Source organism: Erythrolamprus reginae, chromosome 8, assembly GCF_031021105.1.
Source record: "Erythrolamprus reginae isolate rEryReg1 chromosome 8, rEryReg1.hap1, whole genome shotgun sequence".
Classification (NCBI taxonomy): Eukaryota; Metazoa; Chordata; class Lepidosauria; order Squamata; family Dipsadidae; genus Erythrolamprus; species Erythrolamprus reginae.
Window position 1 is genome coordinate 25,706,192 of NC_091957.1, and position 24,051 is coordinate 25,730,242.

At 48.9% G+C, this 24,051-nt stretch overlaps 2 protein-coding genes across 11 annotated transcripts in view; both read right to left on the minus strand.

The window, feature by feature from the left end:
* EIF4G3 (eukaryotic translation initiation factor 4 gamma 3) overlaps nucleotides 1–12,124 on the minus strand; it is a 104,076-nt gene extending 91,952 nt beyond the window's left edge. For 4 of the 7 annotated variants that reach the window (XM_070759371.1, XM_070759373.1, XM_070759372.1 and 1 more), the window contains exon 1: nucleotides 11,868–11,984. In XM_070759371.1, coding sequence (XP_070615472.1) covers nucleotides 11,868–11,899 — 32 coding nt within the window. In that variant the 5' untranslated portion in view covers nucleotides 11,900–11,984. Of the gene's footprint in view, nucleotides 1–11,867 lie in introns of all 7 variants that reach the window. The other 3 variants (XM_070759378.1, XM_070759376.1, XM_070759375.1) reach the window with 1 other exon arrangement.
* A 2,721-nt stretch (nucleotides 12,125–14,845) lies between these two features.
* ECE1 (endothelin converting enzyme 1) overlaps nucleotides 14,846–24,051 on the minus strand; it is a 33,051-nt gene continuing 23,845 nt past the window's right edge. For 3 of the 4 annotated variants that reach the window (XM_070759381.1, XM_070759382.1, XM_070759383.1), the window contains exons 9-18: nucleotides 23,538–23,680; nucleotides 23,289–23,403; nucleotides 22,743–22,853; nucleotides 21,415–21,591; nucleotides 21,208–21,311; nucleotides 19,832–19,942; nucleotides 18,894–18,961; nucleotides 18,590–18,780; nucleotides 18,408–18,503; nucleotides 14,846–17,553 (exon numbers count right to left, since the gene is read on the minus strand). In XM_070759381.1, coding sequence (XP_070615482.1) covers nucleotides 17,377–17,553; nucleotides 18,408–18,503; nucleotides 18,590–18,780; nucleotides 18,894–18,961; nucleotides 19,832–19,942; nucleotides 21,208–21,311; nucleotides 21,415–21,591; nucleotides 22,743–22,853; nucleotides 23,289–23,403; nucleotides 23,538–23,680 — 1,293 coding nt within the window. In that variant the 3' untranslated portion in view covers nucleotides 14,846–17,376. Of the gene's footprint in view, nucleotides 17,554–18,407; nucleotides 18,504–18,580; nucleotides 18,781–18,893; nucleotides 18,962–19,831; nucleotides 19,943–21,207; nucleotides 21,312–21,414; nucleotides 21,592–22,742; nucleotides 22,854–23,288; nucleotides 23,404–23,537; nucleotides 23,681–24,051 lie in introns of those variants that run through there. The other variant, XM_070759384.1, reaches the window with a different exon arrangement.

Consider the following 24,051-nt stretch of genomic DNA (forward strand, 5'->3'; position numbering starts at 1 on the left):
AGATGCGCGTATCATGCCGGCTTGATTGCATCAGCGGAATCTCACCCGGCCACTCTTTAGGGTGACCCGCTCCCTTTTTAACCAGGGGGAGTTGGGGAGCCCTTGCAGAGTAGTGCCGAGGACTTTAACACATTTTTCACTAATAAAGTTACTCAGATCTGGGTGGACCTCGACTCCGATTGAATAACAGTTGGCTGACAAAAAGTCAGTTGAGGTGACTGGGGCCCGTACTTGTCCACCTGTCTGGGAAGAGTTTGATCTGGTGACACCTGATGAAGTGGACAAGGCTATTGGAGCTGTGAGTTCAGCCACCTGTTTACTGGATCCGTGTCCCTCCTGGCTGGTTTCGGCCAGCAGGGAGGTGACACGGAGCTGGGTCCAGGAGATTGTCAACACTTCTCTGGGGAGGGGGTCCTTTCTGGCTCCTTACAAGGAGGCACTTGTGCGCCCCCTCCTCAAGAAGCCTTCCCTGGACCCAGCCTGTAGGTTCTGCCTCCCAAGGATAATTCCATCTGTCCATCCATTACCCGGGGGGGGGGGGGGGGACTACTGACCCTCTCAGAGAGGGTCCGCAACTTGGGCATCCTCCTCAATCCACAGCTTACATTAGAGAACCATCTTTCAGCTGTGGCGAGGGGGGCGTTTGCCCAGGTTCGCCTGGTGCACCAGTTGCGGCCCTATCTGGACCGGCAGTCACTGCTCAAAGTCACTCATGCCCTCATCACCTCGAGGCTTGACTACTGTAATGCTCTCTACATGGGGCTACCTTTGAAAAATGTTTGGAAACTTCAGATCGTGCAGAATGCAGCTGCGAGAGCAATCATGGGCTTCCCTAGGTATGTCCATGTTTCACCAACACTCCACAGTCTGCATTGGTTGCCGATCAGTTTCTGGTCACAATTCAAAGTGTTGGTCATGGCATCGAACCAGAATATCTCCGGGACCGCCTTCTGCCGCACGAATCCCAGCGACCAGTTAGGTCCCACAGAGTTGGCCTTCTCCGGGTCCCGTCGACTAAACAATGTCAGTTGGTGGGACCCAGGGGAAGAGCCTTCTCTGTGATGGCCCCGACACTCTAGAACCAACTCCCCCCGGAGATTAGGTTTGCTCCTACCCTCCATGCCTTTCGTAAACTTCTTAAGACCCACCTCTGCCGTCAGGCATGGGGGAATTGAGACATCTTCCCCAGGCCTATATAATTTGTGTATGGTATGTTGTGTGTGTTTTTTAATTATGGGTTTTTTAGTTTTTAAATATTAGATTTGTATTTTATATTGTGTTTACTATTGCTGTGAACCGCCCCGAGTCTACGGAGAGGGGCGGCATACAAATTTAATAAATAAAGAAAGAAAGAAAGAAATAAAACCAGCACAATGGGCAAACCTGAAGTCCGTTTTTCTGAAATTCCGGTTTGCCATTTGTTCACCGTCCCAAGTTTCGGTGAGGCCTGTGCACATGCGGGGGTTGTGTGCATGTGCGGTGGTAGCATGGGGGGATATGATGCATGGGGGAGGAGGGAATGGTTGTGGGCACGTGCAAACGTACTAACACCCATTTGGCATGCGAACCAAAAGGTTTGCCATGAGTGCTTTAGTGGCAAGCATCCGTGGACACAGCAGGCTGGAAGCCCGCGTGGCAGAGGAGCCCATCACCTCCGGCTTTGCTTTGGAAGGTCTTCAAAGCTCCATTTTCTGATGTCCAGAAGAGGCAGCCTTGAAGGTGCCAGGAAGAAGGCCACGATCTCAAGATCTGCCACCTTAGTGGGAAAGTCGCCATCCCTCCGTCCTGCTCAGCTTCAGGGTTTGAAGGCAGCAGTGCCTGCCAAGGATCAGGGCTTTGCCCCTATGGACGGCACTAAAATATCAGGCCAGACTGACTTGCATTCAGATTGTACTTATTGATTAGCCATCCTTTCATTGATTGATTGGGACAGTTCACTTTCCAGGTACCATATTTTTCAGAGTGTAAAACACACCTTTCCCCTCCCTAAAAGAGGCTGAAAATTTGAATGTGTCTTATACTCCAAATGTAGCTTTTACTAAGCTTTTGTTCAGCCCTAACACGGTGCTATCGAGTGAAGCAACCTTCCCTGCTTTGCTAGCTAAGCGATCTTTTCGTTGTTTGCTTTTTTCACTGCTACTCCCTCTGACAATCAGCTGGTTTTCTGGGCTTTAGAAGTCCTATTTCAGCCCAAAGCAATCTTCTGTGCTTTGCTAGCAAACCAATTTTCCCTTTGCCTGCTTTTCCCACTGTTTCTCTCTCTGAAAAGAGAATTTTTTTAGAAACTGTTTTTTTATCCCCAACCAGAGGATAAAACACAAGTATGCATGCTCAAAACCGGCAAACTAATGCATTGAAGCTGACCAGAATAAGGACTAGCCAGATGAATACCTGGTAGGCTAATTATTTTTTCCCTGTTTTCTTTCCCCAAAACTAAGGTGCGTCTTATACTCTAAAAATATGTCAATCGTTCACTGGAGAGTTTTGAAGCGTTCTTTTGTACAATGTTCTAGGCCCCTGCAAGAGTAAGGGTGGGAGAATAACGAGAACAGTAACGACAGGAATTCAACAGAAGGATGAGGCCACCAAGATTTACTCTTGAGTTGTCTCGCACCCTTGCTGAGCACACCAGAAGCTCATCACTCAGAAAACAAGGGAGAATTTGAAAAGGTAAGCTGCTCAGATTGATAACAGTGCAAATGCTCCATAGGAAATTAACCTAGCTGCAGCCCAATCTGAGATTGTCTAAAGGGCCAGCAGTGGACCACTTCCAAATAAACACCATTCCAGGACAGCTTTGCCCAACAAAGTGACCTGCCTCCTTCAACTCAGAAGAAAATGGCCTCAACGCTAACATGAGCTCCAGGACCACCAGCCTGGTCGAATCCAGCATCATCAGGTATAATAAGCAGGAAGAGGGAGATTGTGATCACCCGCTGAATAGAGCGCTGGTGAGAGCACATGTGGAATACTGTGCTCAGTTCTGGAGACCTCACCTACAAAAAGAGATTGATAAAATTGAACGGGTCCAAAGACAGGCTACAAAAATGGCAGAAGGTCTTAAGCATAAAACTTATCAGGAAAGACTTCATGAACTCAGTATGTATAGTCTGGAGAACAGAAGGGAAAGGGGGGACATGATTGAAACATTTAAATATGTTAAAGGGTTAAATAAGGTTCAGAAGGGAAGTGTTTTTAATAGGAAAGTGAACCCAAGAACAAGGGGGCACAATCTGAGGTTAGTTGGGAGAAAGATCAGAAGTAACATGAGAAAATATTATTTGACTGAAAGAGTAGTAGATGCTTGGAACAAACTTCCAGCAACGTGGTTGGTCAATCCACAGTCACTGAATTTAAACATGCCTGGGATAAACATAGATCCATCCTAAGACAAAATACAGAAAATAGTATAAGGGCAGACTAGATGGACCATGAGGTCTTCTATGTTTCTATCTTCGAAATGTACTGGCAACTATGACACGTGAGAGTTGATGGGAATCGTGGACTGGGATTGGGGGGGGTCAATGTTGCCTGGGCATGGCTGCAAACAGCTCTGGAAGGCGCAAGTTTAATTGCACAAGATAAAGGAGGCCGCTGTAGCCAGCGAACACAGACCGGCAGACCTTTACCAACCAGTTACTTGAAGCCAGGGCCCTCCCTTACGACCGGGACAGAACTTTCCCTCTGGCCAGGGAACGTTGCTTCCCAAGAGCCCCTGGAACTGCTTGAGGAGGAACAATTGGACTAGGAACCGGGAAGAGAAGCCGGGAGCATTAACAAAAGGCCAGGCCTGAATGAGCCCTTTGTTCGTCCGGCCACTGCCAGCCTTCTGAATGGCGGAGCAGAGCCAAAAGGAACCGAGGGAGAGGAAAGGACCAACTGGTGGCTCTTTAGGGGATGTCTCCTTGGCTGCCAAGCAGCGAGGCAGGAAAAGACCTCTGCAAGAGCCACACACTGCCCACCCCAGAACCAGAAACACAGCCATTGTCTAGCTGTAAGCTCGGCTGAAAGGAACGTGCCCTGCTCAGGTCCCACCGGGAAATGTGAGAAAGGCAGCATCTCACAGCCAGAAAGTGCCAGATATGGCAAGCGGCTGGTTAGAAACCCAACCCCACTCTGGCTAATGGATCTTGCTTTACACCTTGGACCAGTTTTACTCTGGCTTTTTTTTTTTTTTGACTGTCAATTAAAACTCAGTCTGGGTCATCGGACAAGTGGTGCCCTTTGAATGAACAGTCAGCATCACTCAACTGTCCTGCATACACAGACCACGGGAAACTAAACAGCCAGCAAATGTCCTTCCGTCCATTTGCAACAATTCTTTGTGGCATAAAGGAATTATTCAAGGAAAATGCAAAAGGTCTCTCGCACAAGCCCGTTCTCATACTATCAATATTTATGCCTTTTAAAACTAGTTTGCTGCAATCGGATTAATCCACTTAAAATTCTCTAGTAGGTGAAAAGCTATTTCAGAGAATGTCCTTCACTAATGGCCAAAAAACAAAACAAAACACCAATAACACTAATATAAACAAATATATATATGTATTGGATTATATTCTTGAAAATCTAATTTGATCAGCAGCAGCAGGAAATTTCGCAAGAGGTTTTCATTTCTGGTCCAGTTCTTAAACCATTGAAAATGAAGCACAGGTGGTCATTTAAGGTGGTTTGACATCAAGAAATAAATGTTAGCAAAAGCTAATTCTGCAAAATGAAGTCAGAAATTTAAAAAAACAAAGAACATTTAGTCGAAGAGGAGCATAACCTGAGAATTTAAAAAGAGCAATAATCTTTTCCCCCCTAAAGGTCAGCAACACAGTGCATCAAGTCAAAGTACAAATAGGGTTAAGAACTGTCTCAGGAAACACCAGCTTCAAATTAAAAGAAGTTGCTTCTCATTTACAACTGAAGGAAGAAGATATTAAACATACCACACCTATCAATGGAAAACTGTCTCTGTTGTGGAAATGTTGCTATGAAAACACTGGCTACAGGCTTAGAACTCCTGCAAAATTTCACCTATCAAGTTCATTCTTAAAAGGTGAAGTGAATGGCTCCATTAAGTCTGCAATAGCCTGGAAGTGGCTCCTCCAGCTGAGGTTAAAATGAAGGTGGTTATTGCATGCAGCAGGACTCTAACCAGAATGCATTTGGATTGTCACTAAAGGTCCCCTTGAACAATACGCTGGCTGATGTGCAATCAAAGGATTCTTCCATCAAGCGGTATGGGTGCACCACCACCTACTTCACTTTCGCAGAAAAGGAAGCCAGAATTCAAGTCTACTAACCTAAACCATCCATGCAACTAAACCAGCCAAGTAACCAGGTTCCTCTTACCTCATTAAGCCGCACAAAGTTATCACAAAGAACTTCTTAATGAACTGAACACAAAACCGCAGATATGGTGGTAGACTTTAGCAGAAACTCTCCCATTCTACCACCTCTTACAATTCTAGACAACACAGTATCAACAGTAGAGACCTTCAGGTTTCTAGGTTCGACCATATCATAAGATATAAAATGGACACCTAGCATCAAAAATATCATCAAAAAAGCACAACGAAGAATGTTCTTTCTGCACCAACTCAGGAAGTTCAAACTTCCCAAGGAGCTGCTGAAACAGTTCTACAGAGGGATAACTGAGTCTATCATCTGCACCTCTATAACTGTCTGGTTTGGTTCTGCAACCCAACAAGACCGACACAGATGTCAGAGGATAATCAGAACTACAAAAAAAAACAATTGCTGCCAACCTGCCTTCCATTGAGGGCCTGTATACTGCACGAGTCAAAAAGAGGGCTGTGAAAATATTTAGACCCCTCGCATTCTAGACATAAATTGTTTCAACTACTGCCCTCAAAACGACGCTATAGAGCACTGGACACCAAGAGACCTGGACACAAAAACATTTCCCCCCCAAATGCCATCACTCTGCTAAGCAAATAATTCCCTCACCACTGTCAAACTATTTCCTAAGTCTGCACTACTATTAATCTTCTCATTGTTCCCACCATCCATCTCCTCCCACAAATGAATGTATGACTGTAACTTGTTGTTTGCATTCTTACGATTTATACTGACTGGTTCCTAATATGATTTGATTGCTTATCCCGGACTATCATTAAGCGTTGTATCTTATGACTCTTGACAAACGTATTTTTTCTTTTATATACAATGAGAACATATGCACCAAAGATGAATTCCTTGTATGTCCAATCACACAGCCAATAAAATTCAATTCAATTCAATTCTAATGATATGCTTCCTCACCACTGGCCAAAAAGATCCATGAAAGAAACTGGCATTTTGCTTCTGGGAGAAAAACCACAATATTTACTTTAGCTATCATTTGTCTGAACTCAATGAACTCAAACTTTCCAGCAAAATTACCAGCAAAGAAGATAATCCTTGACAGTTTATTTAGTGACTGTTCAAAGTTAACTCACGTTAATTGCAAATGACCCCACAAATAAAAGTAAACCAGCATAAAGTTCCAAATAGCTGGCGCCACAATCCAGAAGGCCTTGTCTGAATCCTGAGAAACTGAAGCACTTTCATTCACTCAAATGATCAGGCTGCATACTTAATGACTGATGAAAATAAAAATAAAAAGAGAGAGAAAACATCAAAAGTCAAACTGTTCGGTTTTAATCCAAACTGGAAACTCTCAAAAATTCCTCAAGCAAGAATTGTTTTTTTAACAATATATGATGGTTTCTTTATTAGGAAACTTTTATCAAGTGAATTACAATGAAATAAAATATCTAAACAAAATCCCAATGGTCATCAGTAAAGAGTAAAAGAGTGTTTTTCAATCTGGATTTTCTGGAAAAAGCCATTAAAGATGCCACCACTAAGGCCTAGTGCTGGCTGCCCACAATCTCAAACTGCCTTGAAGCAAGGCATCAGCATCTCATCCGGAGAAAAACAGTTTTCAACTATATAAATAATACTAATATTGTTATTGGAAACAGAAACAATCCAGAGGTGGGCTTCACATACTGTAACAACTGATTCGCTCAGGACCAGAAATGTGGGTGCGCATGCTTGCTGCGCTCATGCCATCCACACATGTGCAATGTCAAACATGGCAATTCACTCACACATGCCATCTGTACATGCGTGTGTCATCAAAAACACAGCAATATAGAATGGGATTGCGTCAACTCGCCACTACCAGTTCGCCCAAACCGTCTGAATCCCACCTCTGTAACAATCGCATAATGTGGCTGGCTCAGTCTCTGCAAGGGGAGCTGGTCTCTTTCTTCACACAACTGTCCTTCTTGCTGCATCCTGAACGGACTTTATCCAAAAGGATCTCGAGGATAGTTGACGGGGTACGGAGAAGCCTCCCTTCTCCTTTTATCCCCGGGTGAAAGTCATCCATCCAGGCAGGCAGCCAGCGAGCTTGCTTCCTAGGGCCAGGTGAAAAGGTAGCAGCTCCAGCTCCCAGCTCATTCATCATAAAAGGGTTATAAGCCATGACCCCCCTGTATTAAGGTGGCATGAAAATGAACCCGTAACCTGCATAACCCGATAAAGATGGACGGAGGCAGTCTAGTCCCGCTGTTTGCATTTGCCACTAAAAAAATGCACTACTGTCCTAAAGGAAGCAACTGTGCAAGTCTCTTAGTGTGCTATTTCTTTATACAGAAACATCTCCCAACTTGATACTGCGCAAATCACATCTGCATAATCAGAGGTCTTCTGGATTCACATCCCACAATTCACACCTGCATAATCAGAGGTCTTCTGGACTTGGGCTACCTCTAAATCCCCCAAAGGATCCGAATCGGCCTTTCTCCAAAACTGTGTGTTTATCCTGCTAATGTCAGCAATCAACAAGACAGCTACCGGCAGCATCATAACTAGCCCTTCATCCTCCATGAAAGGATGCACCCAAAGCAGCTTTCACCTGTCTCACACAGCCTGTTCGCTCCCGCAGTGGCTCGCGTTCTCTCCTTCTGGAAAGGCCTGGGGTCTTGGCTGCGGTCGCTCACTTCGGTTTTCATTGCTTTCACATCCTGGTTGTCTGTCCCCTGCATTTCTTCCCCGTTGCTGTATGTACATTTTCATTCAACCCCCCCCCCCCCAAAAAGCCGGATCACCTGTACCCACCATCATTGCAGTGGAAAGAGAAACATGCATCCTCAGAATCTCCTGAAGGACGGCTCTGCTGCAGTTCGTAGAAGGGGGGAGGAGTGCCCTGCGCCTGCAACGTTATCACATTTCCAATATTATTATAACACCACAAGAAAGCGAAAAGCTTTCTGAATTTCAAACCAACTTCACGCAGCTGCCTCTCCTGAGAACGCAGAAGCGAAACCTGCAGGGTGGGTAGGCCGAGACACTCTGCTAAACGCTGGCCACTGGGTGCCAGCAGCACATTACTGCACCAGCCAAGTGGGGAGCAGGCATCTTTGCTGGCCTTCCAGCTGCCCCAAAAAAGGAAAGCGCCTTTTGCCTCCGAATTGTGTGCCACAGCGAACCACACTGGGGGAAAAGCTTACCCACCCTCCATTTCCCTGCCACCTCCACCCCGCCACTTCCTGTACTTCTTCCTGTCTTCCCTTGTCCATAGAAAGCACCTGGAAAGGAAAAATGGACTAGAGAAAGGAATTTTTGTAGAGTCACTCAAGTGCTCTCTACTCCAGAAGTGTTGGAAGAGGGAACATCAATCTCCTGTCTCAAATGAATACAAGTCTCTTTCTTGCGCTCAATGGCCACAGGGAATCAACTCAGCGACACCCATCCCCCAGCCCTCTCCCAATATATCCCTCACTGCTAACTGGGTTGAGCCTCTTCACAAAACGTAGGACCTGCCTGATTCAGTGAAGCCTGTCGTACAAAGAGAACCTTCGCAAATTCATTAATCAGAAAGTTTGACGGAAACTGATTTCAGTGGAATTCGGAAGTAGGGCACATTCAATGAACTGTCACAACGCAGGTCTTCACATGGAGGGGTTACACCTTTAGCTAGTCCTTGCCTTGGCCAAAGAGTCAACTTGACCAGTCCAGAGTCTTCACAGCGGACAGGGAGGAAACCTCAATTGCATTCACTGCAGCGCAAAGCAGCAGCGCCTTTAATATACAGGTTGGTGCTGCAAAGTTCAAACTCTGCTTTTTTCTCCTTTGTTGGCGTCTTTATCAGATTCACCCCTCGTATCCAAAAGGCAAATGCAGAAAAAATCTAGGTTACAATACTGTGTTAATGTTTTTAGCAGCAATTCCAGGCTTCTTGTTCTTAACTGGAAAAATGAAGATTTTTAACAAGAAAGACATCGCTGTACTTCTACAAACCCAGTTACTCCCTCTGCAAGAAAAGCACAATGGAACTACAAAATCTATGCTAAGCAAGGGTAAAAAAATCAAGACATCTGGAAGCAACCTTTCCCAAAAACTCTTAAGCTGTCCAGAGTCACTTGCTGAGATGATATATATGGTTTCCACAGCTGCCCATCTCATATATATAAATGAATGAATGAAATTAAAATAAATAAATATAACATGGGAGCCACCTAGGGTCATTTGCTGAGATGGGCAGCTATAAAAATCAAGCAAGCAAGCAAGCAAGCAAGCAAATATAAAATGCATGTTATTCAAAGGGAAATGTTCTTTGTCAGGGATGGTTCATTTGAGGGGAGCCTTGGGTAGCTTGACTGATGAAGAATTTAAATTGGGGAGAGAGAGAAATGGAGTGGGAGACAGATTGACCATGCAGATTATTCATGAGACAGGACCTTATCAATTACAAGTATCTTCACCTGTTGAAGCTCACAGAAGATTATGCCTTTTGGTAAAATACATGTCAGAAAAGCTACTATTGAACTCCTGATTTTCACCGTCACATGCTAACACTGCTCATTTCCTACAATGCCCATGTGTGAATATTTGCTATCTTACCAAGCCATACTTACCACACATTCACTGATGCTGGAAAGTATACATTTAATCCTTATTACAAAAATACGCAATGCTGTGAAGTCACTTTCTACTCACAGACCAAAGATCCCAGAAGCCAACTAAGTTCTGGAGCATAAAAGAAATTTCTTTCTAGCTTTAGAATGCATTTTCATAAAATCCAAGAGAGTGAAACAGAAAAAATCCAGCTTGAAAATAAAAAAAATCCACAGCCCTTATGTGTCCACTGTCATTCATTGCAAGCTATCCTAAACTAATTTTATTTATGGTAGCCATGCTTTAAAAAATGGGTGCCAACTTACACAGTCCTTTTGTAGGAAAAAAATTCTGGAGAAATTAAAAGATACAAGTTCAATCTGTACTAAACCAAAGACTGAGCTGTTCCATGAATATAAACCAAGGGAGTCCTCTTATATTTCATCCAAGCAGGAAAACATCTTGTCATGCCTTCCTTACTCAGAAGTAGAAAAGCCACAAAAAAGGCTTTAAAAGAAATGTTGCATTCAAGTAACTCACCCCTATTACAGTGGGCCACATACAAACAAGAGAAAGACTATTTTATTATGAATTGTGCAGCAACCTGGCTGACAAAGCAAAAACAAAACGGACTTCTGGCAATCATCCTCAGGCACCAACCTGAATTCACAGAACATTCCCAAAACTAAACCACAATCCTTCCCCTTCCGCGTCTTCACTGCACCCCACATACAACAGACCATGATGGACTGACTGCATTTCAACGCTACTCCCAATCCCATATCTTCCTTTCTGACAAACATTCAGAGATCCTAACCTCATACACTCCTAGCCAAGCAGTCAACACGCCATCCACAAATAATGTTATTCCCCCCCAAAGGGTGACCATTTTGGCTGACACTTTTCCAGATTACTCCCCCCTCGCTCCTTCTCACCAGAAATAACCCCTCCCCTTAAGAAACGCTGAAGATCTATTTTCCCTTAGCTATGTGAGATTTGGCAATTTCCCGCTCCCCTTTTATAACAAGTATTAAACATAATGTCCAGTCCCCCCCCAAAAGATAATATATAAAAATAGGTCTAGGTATCAAAAGCACGCCTGTCTATTCAGAAAATAGAGGATTTGCCAGCAAGAGGGTCCTACAGAGTAAACAAAAAGTTGACTATCTTGTCCTCAGATGTCAGCTTCAACTCAATATAGGATTTTTTGCAAAAGAAAATACCGGTCAGAACAAGGCAGGGTCATCTTCAGGATTAGCTGGAACAGAACCTCCCACACAAAATCGGATGCAATTTCTTTCCCACCATCACCGGCACCACTTCCGGTTGTGAACCCAGCACGAAACACCCCACCTCCTCTCCCGCAGATCCTCCCCGGTACCCAATCCAGGGTGGGTTAATAGCGGCCACTTCAAACATCAAGAGGCTAAAAGCCTCCCGCCCCCAATTCTCTCTTCCCCTTCGGAGAATTGCAGGCACCGAGCTTTCCACCCACCCCTCCCACCTCTGCAAAGCGAAACAGAAAGCGGGAGGGCGGTATGGGGAAACCGGGTCCGTTCCAGGAAAAAGGGAAAGGGCAGAAAAGTCGTCACACCCTTTGGGGCCAGCCAGGGTCGCTGCATCGCCCTATTCCGGAGAGGAGCCAAAGTTCCGATTCCCGCTGGAAAGGGACCTCGGGGGGTCTTCTAGTCCAGCCCCTCCTCCTGCAGCCAAGCAGCCTTTGCGCGGCCGGCTTCGCCGGGAAGGAAACAGCTGGCTCCCCTGGGGACCCTTTTCCTTCCATTCCTTCATTCTACCCCCTGCTTCTATTCCTTCCTTCATTCCATTCCTTCCACCCCCTCCTATTCCTTCCTTCCATTCCCTCCCTCCCTCCCTTTGATCTTCCTTCCTTCCATCTCCTACTTTCATTCCTGCTTCCTTTCTTTCTTCCTTCCTCCCAACCCTCCGGACCGGGTGGCCAAGGATACTGTTGGGGCGGCGGGGCCTGCAGAGCCCTCATGCCGGCGGGGTGAGGCGGCGGCCCCGCAGGGGAGGCAGCAGGAGGGGTCCCGGCTACTGCCACGGCTGCTGCTGCCGAAGGCGGAACGGGAGAGGCGGCAGGAGGCGCCCCGCTGGCCGCCGCCGCCGGGTGAGACGGGGAAGGGGCTGCTCCAGCCGTGACTGCCGCCGGAGGGAGAGGCGGCGGGGCCGGCGGCGGACCGCCCGGGCCGGCTCCCACGCCGCTCCCTGGGGAGGGCGCCGTTCCCGCCGCCGCCGCCGCTCCCCCCGCTGCCGCCGCCGCGCCGGGCTTGAGGGCCGCCTTCTGCGGTAAACTCATGGCCAAGCGGAGCCACCACCAGGCCGGGGGCGGCGGCGGGGCGGCGGCGGGGGGCGGGGAGCGGCGGGGCGGGGGCGGGGGCAGCCCGGCGGGCCAGCACCCCCGGCCGGTCTCCGTGACAACGCGGCCGGCCTCCTCCTCCTCTCCTCCTCCTCCTCTCCCGCCTGCTCCTCCTCAGGCCGGGGCGAGCGGGGGCCGGTCAGGCCTCGCCGCCGCTCATGGGGCCGCCTCCGCCGGCGGCTCTCGGCTCCTTGCGGCCGGGCGAAGGGGCTCCGCGGCGTCTAGCGGCGGTCGGGTGAGCGATGCCGGCGGATTCTCCTCACGGACGGAGCGGAATATCCAACATGGCGCTGGCGGCCGCCTCCAGCAGTCCGGCAGGACGACGACGGCGGCAGGCGGCGGCGGCGGCGACGTCGGACGCTCGGGCGTTCGGACGGCTCCGGAGACGTTCGGCGCCGGGCTTCGGAAGGGTGGCCGGGCGCCTGCGCTAAACGGCTCGGCTCGGAAGGCGGGCGTTCGGGCGAGCTCGGAAACGTTCGGCCGCTGTGCCTCCCCCCCCCCACCCGAGCGGCTTCGGGGAAACCGCTCGTCCTTTCGGCAGGATTCCTATACGCTCCGCTAAAAGGTTTAATGAAGAGCGTGAGAATATGAAGCGGTAAAACGCGGAACCCTCACGCCTCGACATATGGGAGCGCCAGCACAAGGATTCAAGTTTCTCTCTTTGCGTGTGTGTGTGAGAGAGAATGAATGCATAAATGAATGAATGAACGCACGCACGCACTGGTGTGGCTCAGGGGAGCCCACTTCCACGCCGTTTCTTTTATAATTTTATTTCCCTTAGAGGAACACAGAAAAGTCATTTCCGTGGGGTCCCTGAGACCGTTTCTGGGCTGGATTTGCATCATGAACGTGCCAAGCAGCCTTGGGTCACTTCTAAGCGAGGGGCTCCTCGCTCTGCTCATGGATAGGAGGCATGCCCTTTCTTGCACCCCTTCTCCTTTGCAGAACAGAAAACAAGGCTTAAAGCTGCTCAAATTCACCCAAACCACCTGTTTCGCTATATAAAAGTGTGTTGGAGCAATAGAATATACAGACAGATCAGACAGGGAGGAAGGAAGGAAAGAAAGAAAAGGGAAGGAAGGAAGAGAAAGGAAGGGAAGGAAAGAGAGAGAAAGAAAGCCTGGTAGTTTTCTGACACCTCCCCCCCCCCGCCTGTCTTTTCAATCCTCCACACCAGGCGTCCCCAAACTTGACCACTTTTAAGACTTGTGGACTTCAACTCCCAGAATTCTCCAGTGAGCTTATGCTGGCTGGAGAATTCTGGGAGTTGAAGTCCACAAATCTTAAAAAGTTGCCAAGTTTGAAAAACCTCCGCTCCACAGGGATTGGACTTCATAATCCCCAGCCACGCTGGTATCGACCTGCAGGCTTCAGTTGGGCCAGACTTGGAAGTCGTGCGTGTTACCAGGGCCACCACTGCCCACTCAGCTTCATCTCAAGTTGTCTTGCAGACGTCATCGTCCACTGGGGAGAGAGAGGAAGGGCAGCAGCTCTTCCTGGTGGCAGCAACTCTTCCTCCTCTGGACCTGAAGGCACAGCCGGCCGCTCCCCACCCCCAAGGAGAGTGAAGTTCTCAATAAAGAACTACAGAGCCCTTCCTTCACTTCCCTTGCCAAGCGCAGGCTGTCTTGAAGGGGAATTCAGGATTTAATCCTGAAGGTACACCCACATAACACCAACACTCTGCATGCTGCATTGGCTACCAATTGGTCTCCAGCAGTGATGGGCTGCCAAAATTTTTACTGCCACGCTATGGGTGTGGCTTATTTTGTAGGTGTGTCTTGCCAGTCATGTGACCAGGTAGGAGTGGCTTGACAATCATGTGCCTGGGGGGGCGTAAAGGTCATGTGACTGGGTGGGAGTGGCTTACCAACCAAGATAAGTTTTCAAATAGGTGCTTGGACTCTTTTTCAGTTGAGTAAGTCACATCAATCCTAGGGCCTAGGGGGAAGGTTATCACCTATAAAGCCCTACCTGGCTTAAGATCGGACTATTTATGGTCTTGTCTCTTGCCACATACCTCACAGAGACCAATTAGATCCCACAGGGTTGGCCTTCTCCGGGTCCCGTCAACAAACCAGTGCCAGTCAGCGGGCCCGCAGAGGGAGGGCCTTCTCTGTGGCGGCCCAGGCTCTTTGGCACCAACTACCCCTGGAGGTCCATACTGCCCCCACCCTACTGGCCTTCCGAAAAGCTTTAAAGACCTAGCTCTGCCAGTAGGCTTAGGGCCCATGAGAATTAACATCTTAATCCCGGCCAAGACATCTGATTGGTATGTGTGAGGGTATGATTGTATTGATTAGTTTAAGTGTTTTTTTTAATTGTTAATAATGTTTGAATTTGGCTTTCTACTGTGCTGTTTTATTGCTGTGAGCCGCCCTGAGCCCTGTAGGATTTGGCGGCATATAAATCAAATTAAACAAATAATAAATAAATCTTCTGTCCTGACCTGAATGAAACCAGCTGTCTTTGAATGGGGCCTCTGGACCCTTGCGTTGGACTGAAGGAGACAAGAAATCAGAAGCGACCAAGAGAAGCATCTGAAGAGGTCAGGAAAAGGCACAAAAGTGGGATAAAAAGGCGTTTATTTCCAAATTTGACAGTCCTTTTCGAAAGGCAGTGAGAGTTTAACAAAATAAAAAATAATTGGTTGAGCAGATCCATCGAGAGTTTGGGTAGCAGAGATTCTTTGCAAATGTTTTTTCCCCTTTTCTCAAAGATGGCTCAATTCACTGCACCCCAGAGAATTTATGGGGGCGGGAAGGGGGGCATTCCTTTACTCTCCTGCTGCCGACGGGGCAGAAGAGCTGTTTGGCAAACACCCCCCACCCTCACCATCACAAATTCCATCCCTTAAAACCACAGGGGCACATCTGGAAGCCATTGGCGGTCTTCCCAGGGATCTGATTACCAAAAGCAGATTCCACATCCGGATACAATTTGGCTTCGTGCAGAGGGAAACACGGTGGAAAAGCCCACATTTGTACCGGAGGAACCCTAAACTCATCAGCTTTCCCACTCCGGCAACCCCCGGGAGGTGGAGTAGGAAACAGACTCATTTCACAGCCATCCAAAACCAACCTTCTCCAAAGTGGTTGGACTTCATGACGGAGCTACCCAAGGGTGAAATTCGGCAGGTTCTAGAAAACCAGTAGCTGAAATTTTGAATAGTTTGCAGAACCGGCAAATACCACCTCTGGCTGGTCCCAGAGCGGGGAGGGAATGGGGAGTTTGCAGTATCTTTCCCCCTGACATGCCCAAGCCACACCCACAGAACTGGTAGTAAAAAAAAAATGGATTTCACCACTGGACCCAACCTATCCGGAAGGCAACTGCTTCGGGAAAGCTGATCAGAGATGATCTCTGGGGTCCTCCCCGTGCCCCCTTTCAGAGGTGCTGAATAAATCACTCCCACCCCCACCCCACCCAAAAGGCAGCCTGGGAAAGTCCCATTGCCAGGTTCTGCATAGATCGAAGCTTGTCAGCTTTGGCAAAAGGAGGGCTGGTGCAGGAAAGCGTTGCTGGCATTAAGGCAGGAAGAGGGTTCATTAGCCCCACTCCCTCCAAAGCCAGGAGCAGAAAATCCATTCAGGGTAACCCCACTCCAAGCAGACCAGGAGGGGAGAGAAATGGCTCAGCAACGTTTTCCTGTGCCCACGACCCAGTGATGGGCTGCTGCAGATGTGGTCCACTCTACAGAATGGTAGTAAAACCGAGGATGTGTGTGCAGCTGTGTGTGACTGGCAGGCACGCGCAACTCCCCGTGTGAGATTTGGCTCCTGCACATGCCCAGGAAGCCAAATTTTGCGCGAGGACACTCCCCTGCATGAGATTTCGGTGATTTTCACCGTTTTTTTTGCTTCCGCACATGTGCAAAAGCAAAGAAATTGCCAAAAATTGCCAAAATCGGCATAAATTGCCTAGCATCCTGGCGTGAGATTTGGCTTCCTGGGCATGCACAGAGGGCGAATTTCCCACTGTGTGCCCACCCACCGCCTGCACGCACGCTGCCCTCCGGAAGTGCACTGGAAGCAATGGCAACAGGCAGCCGTTCACTGCCAGAACCCCAGAGCCCTTCTCCCCTCTACTGCCCGGACCGGGGGGTGGGGGAAAACACAGTGGGGTAGTGAAAATAGAGCTCCACCCCAGAGCACCCAATTTGCACTGAAAGATGTTGAAAGAAAATGCATAAGCCACGCCCACAGTGTGGTGGTAAAAATTTTGGTAGCCCTTCACTGCCCTCTCTCAATTCATCTCAGACAACCCTGGGGCTGAGGGCCCATGTTTTGGATGGAGGGAGGGGAAGCCAGTGTGGGGGTCCTGCTTCTCAACTCCAGAGCTCTGCCTTTGTCCCTTCTCTTTAATTTGGAAAGGAGCAGCTCGTGAAAGATGAATGGAGAGATTAGCCGTCTAGGCCTCCGAGAACAACCCCATGCCCGAAACCACTTGTCTGGCAGGGACCCTGGCAGATCCTGGACCCAAAGCCAGGAGGGCATCTCGCAAATCCAGCCCCATTTCCCCCTTCAAGGGGAGGCCAACTTACATACGCATCTCCTAGCCCCCCAAAAATGTGTTTCCTGAAATCTGCTCATTTGGAAGCGAGAGAGAGAGAGACAGACAAAAGATAATCGTAACATTTTTTAAATTCCATACGTTCCCCTCCTCCCTCCCCCCCCCCCCCCAAATTCCAGTGTTCTGCAAAGTTGTAAAAATAATTTCCTTATTTTACAAAAAAAAGGCTACGTGTGTCCTGGGTATCTGTGGCGAGGCCAGTGTGATTTTAACGCAACGTAGAGTTTCTTCCCTTTGGAAAAGTGGCAAAAGACATTTAAAGCTGGCTCAGGTGTTCGGAAACGAAGGATCAGTGCACCAATGAACTCTCTCGGTCCATGGGAGAGGTGGCGGAAAGGTTTTCCGTGGCGAGTGGGTGCCGTGCAAAGGGGATTTCCGGAGTCCCTTTGCAGCTAAGAGCGCGGTGGAGGTGGGGGAGGTCAGGGCCCCCTGAAAGGGGCAGCCTCCTTTTTTTGTCCTTAACATGGAGCGAGCAGAGAACTGGACAGTCCTGCGTGGGTTTTGGTTTCCTGTGGGTGGGAGAAAACTCACCAAACTTCACATTTCTGCAGGGGATTCATAGGTGAACCGGGCCTGCACTGGAAGTGCTTGGAAAAGGCCCTGGAATTGGAGACCGTGCCAATGACTCGGAAGCGGGAAGGGCTGTGCGGATCAGTGACGAGTCCTTCGTGGGAGCTCTCCGGCGTACGGACGGAACACCAGACCTAGGAGACGTGAGGGGTAAGAGAGAGGGCTCAGCAGTGCATACTAAGGAGTGGGGGGTGTTGTCAGTGCTCCTTGTCCATCACAGGTCATGTCAGATTCTGAGGGAGATGAGCCAGGCCCCTCTGGATATCCTGGGTCAGTAGGGTGATGCAGAGTGAGAGTGAAGGGGGAAATGACCTGAGGGAACCCAAGGAACCACTAGAGGGGGCTGATATGACAATGGGGGAGTGGTCCCAGTCAGAGGATGAGGAAGGCATTAGAGTGGATACTCCGTGGATAGATCCTCAATATGGAAGATTGCTGAGAAGGCAAGAGGAGTTGCATAGTAAAAGGTATTAGCTTACAGCCTTACCGCTTTTGGGGTGTGATGTCACTTCCAGGCAGTAAAAAAGCAAAGGATGTTGGGGTAATTGGGTGTGGGGTTTCAATGCCGTTCAATGGAAGAGGTTTTAGAGTGGGGGGGGTGCTTGAAAAAGGCTTCAAAACCATGATTTCTGCCTCAGTAAAAGACATTCTCTGCTGGATGATTTTTGCCTGGGACTTTGGTGAGCTGATGTATATTCTTGAATGATAAACAGACTTTGTTATCTAAGGAATACCATTTAGGCTGAACTTGGCCCTTCATTCCGGACAGAGAAATAACTCCCTTTTCCTTGCCATTTAAATCTGCTTTTTGATGTGTGTGCTTTTATTGATAAAGAGTGTGATTTTTACCATGAAATAAGGGATTTTTGAGTCAGTGGATTTGCTCCAAGAGCCTTGCAAAGAGCGAGGGGGGGGGGGCTGAGAGAGACCTTTGAGGGAGTTGTAAGGGGAAGGGGAGGATGGGGAGAGAAGGGCCCAGAGCTCCCACCTGGGCAAAGGCAATGAAGAAAAGCTGGTCATTGGTGAGGCCCAGGGAGGGCAGGGATGCCTCCTCCCCATTCTTCTTCACCCAGTTCCGATAGGCCTATGGGCGAGAAAAAAAGAGCAGAATGAGCCTTACCTGCAGAGCCCGGCTAGAACACCCAGCAAAGGGTGCACCCCTCAACTCACCCGGTAGGCAGCCTTCAGCCCCCCGTTGTCCGCAATATTCTCCCCAAGAGTGTGCTTGCCATTCACGGCTTCTCCATTGATGGAGTAGTTGCCGTATTGCTCCACCAGGCACTGAGTGTGTTGCTTGAAGGCCTCAACCGAGGAGTTCCTCCACCAGGGACGGAGGTTGCCGTCCTTGTCGTATTCACGTCCTGCCAGGCCCGGGGAGGAGAAACACCAAGAAAGACCAGTCCGATTTGCTACCCTGGTCCTATTTATCCATTAAAAGGGAAAGCGGTGGCCACTTCCCACCAAAAGAGCTCACCTTGATCGTCAAAGGCGTGTGTCAGTTCGTGGCCCACCACCACGCCAATCCCCCCAAAATTGACAGCCCTGTAAAAAAAGTCACAAGACAGAAGGGGATGATGGGACAGTATCCTGGCTGCATCCCACCTATCAGGAGCTGACTGAGAGATATTAGCATGGGGTAGCAGGAGGGAAAGATTGGCATGTGTAGGAGGGGGAGAAAGCACCTAACTGGATATTTGCGGATAACCAGGGGATGTCCGGGATTTGGGGGTAAAGGAGAGAGAAGGAATTTTCTTTTGTGTTGTTTGCAACCTCAGATTCAGTTTAATACTATTTCTCATAACCTGCTCTGGCCTGTCGCGCGCCGGCCTCCCCAGCAGCCGAATCAGAGGAGGAGGCGGCGTGGGAGTCAGGGTCAGCTTCAAGGCAACCTGAGAGCTCCAAGGGGGAAGAGGGAATGGAGCTATCAGAAAGAGAGAGAGACAGAGGCGGAGACTGGGTCATCCATCAAACCTCAGAGGGAGAGTCAACAACCCCCAGGCTGATGAGGAAGAAGAGGAACAGCTGGGTCCAATGCCTGTCGCATAGATGCGCAGAAGGCAGAGGAGTGGAGAGCAGTGGAAATCTATGGGCCGGTCCTTGGGATGGAAGAGCCACTGCTGCTAGTGATGCCCCACCCTTAGCTCTGGAGATAAAAGGCATGGGGCGGAGATGAATAGCCATAGCAGGCTATTCATCTCCTGGCTGATGGATTCGTTAGCTGGCTGTGAGCGAGAGACTTTTTGACGGGCTGCTGGCGCTCCTAACAAAGGAATATTTAACTCCAGAGGTTTTCTCGTGTTTGGGGAGCTATGTCAGAACATCATTGCCCAAATGGCACCATCTTCCCCCAACCTCCAACCCCCCACCCCCCACCCCCGGATGTCATGAGACAGGAGGGAGAGGCCTTCGTACTTGGGGTAATTCCTTGTGTAGAACGGAGACTGCAGAATTCCCGCAGGGAAGATGACCTCGTTCTTGGTGGGGGAGTAATAAGCATTCACGGTTGGGGGGGTCATGCTCCACCTGGGCAAAGCAAAAAACCAAGAGAAGTCATCAGAATCAAGGGCCAGACTGCACAGCTCACCTCTCACCTTAAGCCCCCTCCCTCCCTCCGCAATTCCTGGATCTTTGTATTTTTTTAAAAAGTGCAGAGAAGAGCAAATAAGATGACTGAAAGCCTGGAGACTAAACCATACCAAGAACGGCTGCAGGTTTTGGGTCTGGCTCAGAGGTAGTAAAGTTGGCTCTTCTATGACTTATGGACTACAACTCCCAGAATTCCTGAGCCAAACATGCTAGCTCAGGAAATCTGGGAGTTGAAGCCAACATATCATAGAAGAGCCAATTTTGCCTACCCCTGGTCTGCCTAGTCTCAAGAAAAGAAGAATTAGGGGTGACGCCATAGCAGTATTTCAGTATTTGAGGGGCTGCCATCCAGAAGAGGGGGACACATTATTCTCCAGGGCCCCAGAGGGCAGGACAAGCAATGATGGATGGAAACTAAGGAAGGAGAGAAGCCACTGGGAATGAAGGAGAAAGTCCCTCACACAGAGGACAATTAGCCAATGGAACTGGTGGGGGCTACTTCATCATTGGAGGTTTTTAAGAAGAGGCTGGACAGCCACCTGTCTCAGATGGGATAAGGCTTCCTGCTTGAGCGAGCGGGGGGATTGGAATAGAAGACCTCCAAGGTCCCTTCCAACTCTATGCAAGAGCCTCAGGGGTGCAGTGGTTAGAGTGGCAGCACTTTGGCAGATCAAATCTTGGCAATATACGAGTCTTCGGAGAGGGGCGGCATACAAATCTAATAAATTAATAATAATAATAATAATAATAATAATAATAATAATAATAATAATAATAATACTTACTCTCTGTAAACCGCTTAGAGAGGGCTGTAAAGCACTGTGAAGGGTTATATAAGTCTAAGTGCTATCTATCTATCTATCTATCTATCTATCCATCTATTCGATTTTTTTATTCATGCCGCCCTTCTCCTTAGACTCAGGGCAGCTTATAACATGTTAGCAATAGCACTTTTTAACAGAGCCAGCTTGTTGCTCCCACAATCCAGGTCCTCATTTTATCCACCTTGGAAGGATGGAAGGCTGAGTCAACCTTGAGCCGGTGATGAGATTTGAACCATTGACCTGCAGATCTAGCAGTCAGCTTTAGTGGCCTGCAGTACTGCACTCTACCCACTGCGCCACCTCGGCTCGTTAATGCTATTGCTATTCCGATCGACTGATCCGACCCAAGAGGACAGTTCTCGTCCGACTGCTACTCACTGGTCACGGTTCGGAGGCTTGCGAAGCTGGTCAGCAGCCACCCGGGCGGAGAAGTTGAAGAACTGCATGACGTTCTCGTAGTACAGGTCAGGCACGGGGTCGTACTGCCAAGAGGAGACCCTCATCAGATCCAGATGGCCCCCACCCCCGAGAGGATTCTCACGGAGACAGGGCCCGGCCCCCGACACAGCAGGCATTCACACTCACGTTGTGGAAGACTTTGTCCAGCTCTTTGGGGTCCAGGATGAACTTTGGGTAGCCGATCATGTCGTAGATGGCGTCGGCCTTCTCTCTGGCTGACCGCCGGGTCTCCTCATCCATCCACCCAAGAGTGGCCAAGCTTTCCTCCAGCGCCCTTTTAATCTCCAGGATCATTTCCTCAGCCTGTAGGGGCAGAGATCTTCAAAATTGGCTATGGTAGCTGGAGAATTCTGGGAGTTGAAGTCCATAAATCTTAAAGTGGCCAGGTTTGAAGACCCCTGCTAGCATCTTAAACTGCTTTTTCCCCCAGAGAAACAGAAACACTCTTGATGGTTTTTTTGGATTGCATCTTTCCAAGCCTCTAAAACAGGGGTCCATCCCCAAACTTAGCAACTTGAAGACTTGTGGACTTCAACTCCCAGAATTCTCCAGTCAGCCATATAAAGTTACTTTCATCATAGATGGTGGGTATGCAGTAAGTGTAATATATCTTGACTTCATCAAAGTGAAACCAAAAGCTGGCTGGACAATTCTGGGAATTGAAATCCAGAAGTCTTAAAGTGGCCAAAGGAAATGGCAGTATTAGATGGGAGAATTTAGAGAAATAAAAGAAGCAGTGATAGAAAGCACTCAAGCGGTTATAGTCCTAGGCTGGAAGGATGCAACAAAATGGACAATACAAAATTGGTATTGGTACATGGTGGATCACATTGAGATTATGGATAAGAGGATGAATTCGGCTAAGGAAATCAATTTACAGGAACTGATGGGACGATGGGCAAGGTAAGAGGATATGTGGTCAGTAGAATTCGAGACCAAGCTATAAAGAATAAATTGGAATCACTTATAAGATGTAAATAGATATATTTACTGTTGTGAGCCGCCCTGAGTGCACGGAGAGGGGTGGCATGCAAGTCCAATTAATTAAATAAATAAATATTGCTCTGAAGTTAAAATGGTATATACAAAATACACCCCCATTTTGGTGGAGGGGTATGAATACTGAGTACATTGTTATATGTTGTGTGTTGTGTGTATGTTATTTTGTTATTGATATTGTAAAAATTAATAAAAATATTCATTTTTTTAAAAAAGTCTTAAAGTGGCCAAGTTTGAGGACATTTGCTGTAGGGGGAGTGAAGCTAGCTGACCCTACACAGGAAGGGCAGAAGGCAGAAGAGTTTCCGAAGGAGTATGGATGTTCTAGGAAGGAGGGAGTCTCCTCTCTCCCCCTAGGTGAGAACCCACCCCTCCTTCAAAGGACCCCACAATAGAGGGACAGCTGCCATGGCTCAAGTCATGCTTGGGGGGAGGAGAAGAAAATACATGCTTACGACGGCCCGGCTGTCTTCGGCAAAGGTGGCCCTCACAAACATGGCGCCCAAGACGAACCCCAGGCTGTTATCGGTGTCACTGATGCAGTGTTTCCAACGGAACACGCAGGTCTGCAAGGGGAAAAGTGTGTGGTGGGGGGAAGAGGTCACTGGCACCAGCCCCGGCTTCTGGATGCCCACTTAAGAGATGGCCCTGTCAATTGGCCCTGTGCCAAGTCCTTCCTTGGGTCGGAGTTGCTGTTTTGGGTTCAGGTAGTGGAGGAAAGGATGGCTGGCCGGTGGCCCAAAACATGCCCACATGGCTGCAGGCATCAGCTATAGTGGGAAAAGCCTTCCGATCCAGGGTAGCCAAGAGTCAGGTAGGTGTGGCGTTGCAGGGTTGGGAGCTGGCAGCAGAGGGCGCTCCAGGGCAGCCAATCCCAAGAAGCAGGGGGAGGAGGCAAGGGAGAGCTTTTCTCTCCCATCTAATGGGTCTCCCATCTAACGGGACTGCCTCCCCGCAACCCCAACCACTCCGTCCTGCGTCCTCCTCTCCCCGGCACGCACCTTCTTCGATCCATACATCACTTCCAAGAACTTCTCCTCCGCGTCTTGGAACCGCTGGTCCAAGAAACTCGCTCCTTTCCTCACCAGGTGCCAAATCATGTAGTTACGCAACACCCTGGCACAGGCAAAAGAGAAGAGCTCAGGAAGGGGGGGAGGGGAGGGAAGGCTTTCTTCTGCTCTGGCCAGGACCATGCAAGGTCCTCTGGTTCAGTGCCCCTCCCCACACCAGAGTTTCTGCCCCTCCCTCACCTCTTGTCTGTGTTCTGAATGAGCAGGGAGACGCGCTGGAGATACTCCTTGGCATAGACCACTACCGGCTCCGATTCGTTGATCTCCACCGGGTTGAAAACTTCCTTGAGCAAGGGCATCCAGTCGATGGCTGGGGCGAAGTCCTTCCAAGGCAGAAAGAAAGGAGGAGTGGAGGGTCAGTTCTCTACCTTCCTGCCTTCCTCACCCAGTCGCCACTTGGGAACATGCAGCTGCCAGAGGACCTGTTGACGCAGACTGGGTCCCCCAAGAGTAGAGCTGGGCTGAGGGATTAGGCTTCTGTTTCTTTTTAAGCCTCCTCTTGGATGGGAGGAAACGTACCCAGGAGGCCTGGGATCCACCTGCATCCTTGATCTGACCCAGCTCCCCAAATACGACAAACTCTCTGAAGTCAACTCAAAGATTCCTTTATCAGATGCGCCAGCAACCCTGGCAAAAAGTTTCTCTCTCACCACAGGCTAAGAAGTCTGTCTGGCTGGGAGATGAATAGTTGTCT